Raw genomic sequence first — 7,349 nt, forward strand, 5'->3', positions numbered from 1 at the left:
AGACTTGGGAGAAGACAGACACTACTGAATTCAATGGTATTAAAAAGAAAAAAAAGAAAGAAAAAGAGGGAGACTTTTTATTTAATTTGAGGAAAAATGAAATAAACTGTAGGCTCTCTCATTATCCTTAAGCAAACTGCTCTTAGCTGCAATCTTTTGTTTATTTTTAGTTGAAATATAGTTGATTTACAAAGTTTACTAGTTTCTGGTATATAGAAAAGTGGTTCTATATACATATATATTCTTTTTCATAGTCTTTTCCAGTGTGGTTGATCACAGGATGTTGAATATGGTTCCATGTGCTATACCGTAGGACCTTGTTGTTTATCCATTCTATGTAAAATAGTTTGTATCTGTTAATCCCAAACTCCCAGTTCATCCCTCTCCTTCTCCCCCATCCCCTAGGCAACCACAGGTCTGTTTCCTCTGTCTGTGAGTCTGTTTCTGTTTCATAGATAAGTTCACTGTCATATTTTAGATTCCACATATAAGTAACATCATATGGTATTTATTTCTTTTTAACATTTCATTTAGTGTGATAATCTCTACGTCCAACCATATTGCTGCAAATGGCATTACTTCATTTTTTTATGGCTTTTTTTTTTTTTTGCAATAGTAGCATCAAAGATCACAAATGACTGATCACATCACTGATCACAAATGACTATAATGAATATAATAATAATGAAAAAGTTTGAAATATTGCAAGAATTGCCAGAAATGTGACCCAAAGACACGAAGTGGGCAAACAGGAAAATGGCAGCCATAGAGTTGTTTGATGCAGGGTTACACAGACTTTCAATTTGTAAAAAGCACAGCTTCCAAATTTATTTTTACAAAGCACAGTGGAGTGAAGTACAATAAAACAAGGTATCCCTATATTTGATTAGTGTCCTAACTGCCCCTTCCACTTCCTCTAATGTCCCCTATGATCCATTGTCTGCACAGAAGCCAGGAGAATCTCCTAACATTTTAATCAGGTTAGTTCATCTTCCCCATAAAGTATTTTCCTGAATGAATGAACCAACCAAGCAGAATCCAGTGATTCCTCCTCTGTTTATCCCACAGAGCTTTACTGTTCATCTAGCAATTGGGCAGAAAGCTGACTCTTTGCCATTCCCTCGCCAATTATATATCCCTTAGCCCCTCCACCAAGACTTCCTACGTTGATAGATCTAGCTTAGTGAAAACAAGACTCGGGTGGGGAGGGCTTACAGTATGGATAAGGAGTCGCACTAAGCTGGTGGGAAGGGATGCATGCAGGGTCAGACAGAAAGCTAGCAGCTACCCCAGGAAGGCCCACTGACTCCCAGTCCAGTGCTCTGTCCACCACACCTCACTAATCCCTGGTCACAAAGGCATCATGCAACGGAGTCTTCACCTTAGTGAGTGACGTCACCGCTTAGTTCTCAGAGGGCCACATGTCATTTCCTTCACCAAACACCCAATTCTGTGCTAGTTTCCATTCCAATTAGACACTGTCTGGAAAACATGAAAGAGTGGAATGTTTTCACATAAGACCAGAACTCCAAGTCGGTCAAGGAGAATGTATCCAAAGCACTTAGGTTGTCTGGAAAACAAACGTAGGTACTCAAAAGCGTGTGTTTCCATGGAGAAGGATGGAGGTTTTGGAAGTTGATTTAGTGCAGTGGAAGTTTTCCCCAAAAGTATGTGGAAGATGATAATCTATGAAGTATCAGAATGAGCTCCAGAGAGAAATTTGTCTTAGAAGACCTTTGATAATGAAAGAGTACTGATTTTGTGTACTTCTTAATAATGGCACAATGACATTTCCAACCATGGGGAAATCTGTTACTGGTGTTCTGACAGGATGCTCCCCAAGGCCTGGAGTATGTCAACTCAATCTGAGCCTACCTTTCTGTTGTTCCATAGTTGCAGAGTCTTTCAGAATGGACTAGGGGTAGAGAGAATAAATAAAGAGGACTCAAGGAACTTAAAGTAGCAGGGAAAACATATACATATAATCCTGCGCTGTGTGTTGTTGAATGATAAATTGAGCCATATTACAATATTTAAGAGTCTATTTGAGCAAAAAGCAATTCAAATCAAACCAGAAGTGGTTCGGAACACTTTTACAGAGAAAAGTAAAGTGAAGTGAAGTCGCTCAGTCATGTCCAACTCTTTGTGACCCCATGGGCTGTAGCCTACCAGGCTTCTCCCTCCGTGGGATTCTCCAGGCAAGAGTACTGGAGTGGGTTGCCATTTCCTTCTCCAGTGGATCTTCCCAACCCAGGGACTGAACCCAGGTCTCCCGCATTCCAGGTAGGGATCAGGTAGGGAGAATAAGTAAATATTTCAATTATATTTATGGAGCTATATATACTTTACAAACCACTTCTGGTTTGATTTGCAAAGTAAAGCAAATATCAGTTGGCTATAGCTCGAACCCAGTTGGCTGTGAATGGTTGTCCCTAGTGTTTTGACTTCTTATTGACCTATTTACATGCTTAGGTTTTAGTTTGGTTACATATGTCATCACAGCACTAAGCCACATCATTCTAATGGCTCCCTTGTTTACTTAAGCTAACCATTCCCCTCTTTGGGTCGTCCTCTTATACATGAGAGATTGACCCTAAATTTGGTGTTAGCGCCACTCTGTCCCTATCAGAGTCAGGCTGCTAGCATCTCAAGATGAACTCCGTAGGTTATAATGTCAGATCGCTGGAAGAGCTTCTGCTGTTATGAATCATTTTGTCTCGGTTTCTCCGTGCACAGTGAGATCACTGTGTACTTGTGTGGCTGTGATCATAAATTTAATACACTTCAGATAATGTAGCGCACCAGGGGGACTGCAGTGGTAACTATTAGCAGGGTAATAACTCGAGATGGAGGTATACTCCTTAGCCAGGGACTACAGTGATCATACCGGTTGGTGTCAAACAAAGGATATACCTGAAGTCATGTCATCCTGTATTACCTGAGTAGATGATTAATTTCTTGTACTTGCTAGGATACCACAGATGCTGATCTAGGTGCAGCAGAAAGTATTTGCTATGCCTCATACTCTTCCTTGTTCAGCCAATAAAAATAAACTAAAGCAATTCTATTATCTAAAACTGCCTAAGCCAGAAAATTTAGGGACTTGTATTGTACAGCAATGACCTTAGCAGTAGATTCAGCTGTAGTTGCCAAAGTTAAAAAGCATCGTCTTCTTATGCACTGACAGAAAGAAAAAGCAAGTGGCAAAGAGGCAAAAGGAATCAAGTTTTCATGTTTGAGATAAAGATATTGATCTACAATCCTGGGAAAGCTGTCCACTGCAAGGTGATAAAAACTTTGGGGAAAGAACCTCCTTAGTCAACTTTAATTTTAATGTCCAGCTTGTGGGCTGTTCTAAGAGTCTAGAGGAGCCCTTTTTGATTGGGGGATGTGTACTCAGTTATAAAATTTCTGGAGTTTGGATTCCATCTCGGTAGTGAGAAGGATCTGGTATAATCCCTTCCAAGTAGGTTCAAAAGAAGTTTGCTTTTAGTAGTTCCAAATCAGAAGGTTTGGGGGAAATTGGAAACATTAGTTTGGAGAGTTGTAGCTAGATGTTTGAGGAAACCAGAAGAATTCAGGATTCAATTTGGTTTTCAGATATGTACAAAGCCTCAAAGGCAATGATCAGAACTATAATCTGATCCACAAGATTGTATCATAATTTTCTACCGAAATGTATTTTTTCCTCTACAATCACTCTCATTTCTATCAAAAATAATCACAGTGAGTAATTTTTTAGCAAGAAAAAAAATCTAGTTTTATTAAACTTGGCCTGATTTTTTATGTAAGTGAAACAAGAATAGTGATTAACAATACAGGCTCTTTTAAAATTTGCTTTGCTGGAACTTTTTATAAGTTAAAGATTATGAACTTATCATAATCTTAAATTAGATTTTAAAAGCCTCTGCAGACTAGAAACCAAGCCAAGAGTGTACCATCAGAGTTTGCCTGGAATCCCGATAGAGTTGGGTAAAATCCTCTCTTCTTCAGGCTCCCAGGATTTCCTGAGGTTCCAGGCATGCCAGAAAGTGACCTTCCTTACTCACCTGGTAAGACTACTGAGAACGGTGTAAATAAGATACCAGGCCAGTTTTTCCAAGGGACTTTTACTGGCTGTATAGAGTCGATCTTAGTTCCTTAAGACTGGTCTTATATGATCTTTTTTTTTTTTTAAATATCCCAGAAATTTATTTAATGTTTGCTTGATACATTTTATATAGAAAGGTTGGAACTATTTGCTTTGAGTGCCTCTGGTAAATCTCATGGAGGCACTAAACTACAAAGGGGTGCCAATCTGGAGATATCAGAAATGGAAATCATAAGCCCAATTTATGTCTCGTCTTGAAGATCTGTCTCTAGTGAAATCAGGCCACTCCCTTAAAAAATGCTCAAGGTGTTGGAGCTCCTGTGTGAAAACAGCTAACATTTAGGAGGGCATTTCTTATTTTGGTCTGTTGGAACATTTAAATACTTAAAAAATATTCAGCTTTGACGTTTTCAATACTGGAAAACTTTTAAGTCTAGGGTTTACAGCCAGGAAGGCTGCTTTGTGTTCCTTAAACTGGACTCTGTTTCCCACAAAGTTAATCTTCAGCTTTGGCTTCCATTTCTTCTGCATCATCATCTCCATCCACTTCTGCATTTTCTCTCTCAAGCCTCTCCAGCTGCCTTGCAAGTTCGGTCTCATCTGTATCTGTGACCACTTTGGGCTCCATTTGAACATTGAAGACGCCCCTCTTTTCCTCAATTTTTTCTTTTATAACAGCCATAGCTTGATTGAGGACAGAGAGGCCTTCTGTTCTCTCCAGGGTGGTTGTAGTCATTACATACCGAGGAGGAGCTATTAGATTAATCTTGATAGGCATGGTTTCTGTAGAACAATTCAAACCCGCTCTCAGAGCTTCTTTTACGGCATCAATGCCTTCATAGCCATAACAAGCCACTTCAATATCTGCTCGAATTTGACAGCCTGTGGGGTCAAACGCCTATTAATATTGTTAATGAGTACTTCCCGTTCATCTTCATTCAAATCTAAGCTATCCAAAATAGATGGGTCTGAGACTGCGTGCTTAAATGCATCATAGGCACCATATCCGGGTCTCTTGTACTTGTCATCGAAGACCCAGGCAGTCCTCTGGAACAGGCTTTCCAGCTGCTCATCCTTGGTGTATTCTAAGACCTCAGCAACATGACGAAGAATGCTGTAAACAGTTTTGGATTTGGTAAATTTATCTTCACATTTGATTGCTTCCTCTGGTGAAACTCTTCTTTTTGACAAATCAATGTATCCTTTTTCTTTGTCCACTCTAATAACAACCACACATTCATTCCTGCCAATTCGGATGAGTTTGTTTATAGAACGGATACGCCTTCTTGACAACTCACTCAGAAGAATCATGCCTTCGATGTTGTTGTATTCCAGTAAGCTGACATAAGCGCCCATTTCAGCAATGGACCTTACATTCACCATCACTACATCTTCTACCTCAGGAAATTTGTGTTGATAAAATCTACAACTTAGACCTGGCATTCTGAGGTATGTGTGTGAGTCCCACACCAGGCTCCCACGCCACGCTCTTCAGTAGGAGAGATCAGACTCGATCAGCCCTCAGCAGCCGCCGACTTTCTTCAGCGTGTGCTTCGGTTGACCACACCGCGCATCTTATATGATCTAATACACATTCTCAAGCATGATATCCCAGTCCTGCTGCTCCTGCTAAGTCGCTTCAGTCATGTCCGACTCTGTGCAACCCCACAGATGGCCTCCAACCAGGCTCTCCTGTCCCTGGGATCCTCCAGGCAAGGACACTGGAGTGGGTTGCCATTACCTTCTTCAATATCCCAGTCCAATGTAACCAGTGTTTCCAGTTGTGTCTTGTTATATATTCCTATTGAACTTATGTGAATAACTATATTGCCACGGAATAAGAATACTTAATAAATTTCTGAATTCTAGAAGGATCAGGTAGGGAGAATAAGTAAATATTTCAATTATATTTATGGAGCTATATATACTTTACAAAATTATTGTAAATCACAAATAGCTGAAGAGAAAAAGCTTTCCTTAAATCTGGAAAAATAAAACCTTAAGGAACCAGCAACATTTCAAAAAAAAAGTGATGAAAAAATTAGACTCATCCTCATAAATTTATTCAATCCCCCCAAATTTAAATTTAACTCATTTTTAATTCTTATTCTGCTTCAATCCAGTTTTTCATTACTTCTGGTAATTACTAGGCAGTTCAGTTGTATGATCTTAAAGTTGTGAGAAACCTATATTTTAGGGTACTTGTCAGAGTCCTTTCCAAGAATCTCTCTGAAGATGAAGCCCCTTGGAAAAAGTATCAGAGCGAAATAGTAACTGTCTATAAATGACAAAAGACTTTAAAAAGCTCATGGTTAAAGATCTGATGAGAGTTCATTTGATAAGAAAATGTACTTATTTTCATGACATATGAAAATTTAGGGTAATAATTGGACAATGATAGTACTGACAAATTTCTAGAAGCTTGAAAAAATTTCTAGAACACTTATATTAGTAACATACATCTATGCACATATAACTCAAGAAAATTAATGATCATTTCTTATTTAACAATGTTTCCCTTGTAATTTTAACATTCTTAATAAACCTAATTATTTGAATATTTCTCTTCTATAAGGTGAGAGACAGAACACTTGAGATTTTTCAGGAGCTCTCTGGGAAATCTCAGTTATTTTGACGTTAAAAAGAAATCTCCTTTTAGAATTTGATTTGGGGAAGTTGTCAAATGTTAAAAAGTTTGAACATTTGGATAAGTAAAACCTCAGATAATTATGAAACAATGTTTCAGTTCAGTTCAGTCACTCAGTAGTGTCCAACTCTTTGCGACCCCCTGAATCACAGCACGCCAAGCCTCCTGGTCCATCACCAACACCCAGAGTCCACTCAGACTCACATCCATCTAGTCAGTGATGCCATCCAGCCATCTCATCCTCTGTCGTCCCCTTCTCCTCCTGCCCCCAATCCCTCTCAGCATCAAATCTTTTCCAATGAGTCAACTCTTCGCTTGAGGTGGCCAAAGTACTGGAGTTTCAGCTTTAGCATCATTCCTTCCAAAGAAATCCCAGGGCTGATCTCCTTCAGAATGGACTGGTTGGATCTCCTTGCAGTCCAAGGGGCTCTCAAGAGTCGTCTCCAACACCACAATTCAAAACCATCAATTCTTCGGCGCTCAGCTTTCTTCACAGTCCAAATCTCACATCCATACATGACCACTGGAAAAACCATAGCCTTGACTAGACAGACCTTTGTTGGCAAAGTAATGTCTCTGCTTTTCAATATGCTGTCTAGGTTGGTCATAACT

General features: G+C 39.3%; 1 protein-coding gene across 1 annotated transcript; it reads right to left on the minus strand.

The window, feature by feature from the left end:
• Positions 1-4,162: 4,162 nt before the first annotated feature.
• Positions 4,163-5,658, minus strand: LOC138432526 (eukaryotic translation initiation factor 2 subunit 1-like). Its single transcript, XM_069573843.1, is given in 2 exon segments — positions 4,163-4,963; positions 4,966-5,658. Coding segments are annotated over 2 exon segments (945 nt in total). The 5' UTR covers positions 5,534-5,658; the 3' UTR covers positions 4,163-4,586.
• Between the last annotated feature and the right edge of the window lie 1,691 nt (positions 5,659-7,349).

Source organism: Ovis canadensis, chromosome 2 (genome assembly GCF_042477335.2).
Source record: "Ovis canadensis isolate MfBH-ARS-UI-01 breed Bighorn chromosome 2, ARS-UI_OviCan_v2, whole genome shotgun sequence".
NCBI lineage: Eukaryota > Metazoa > Chordata > Mammalia > Artiodactyla > Bovidae > Ovis > Ovis canadensis.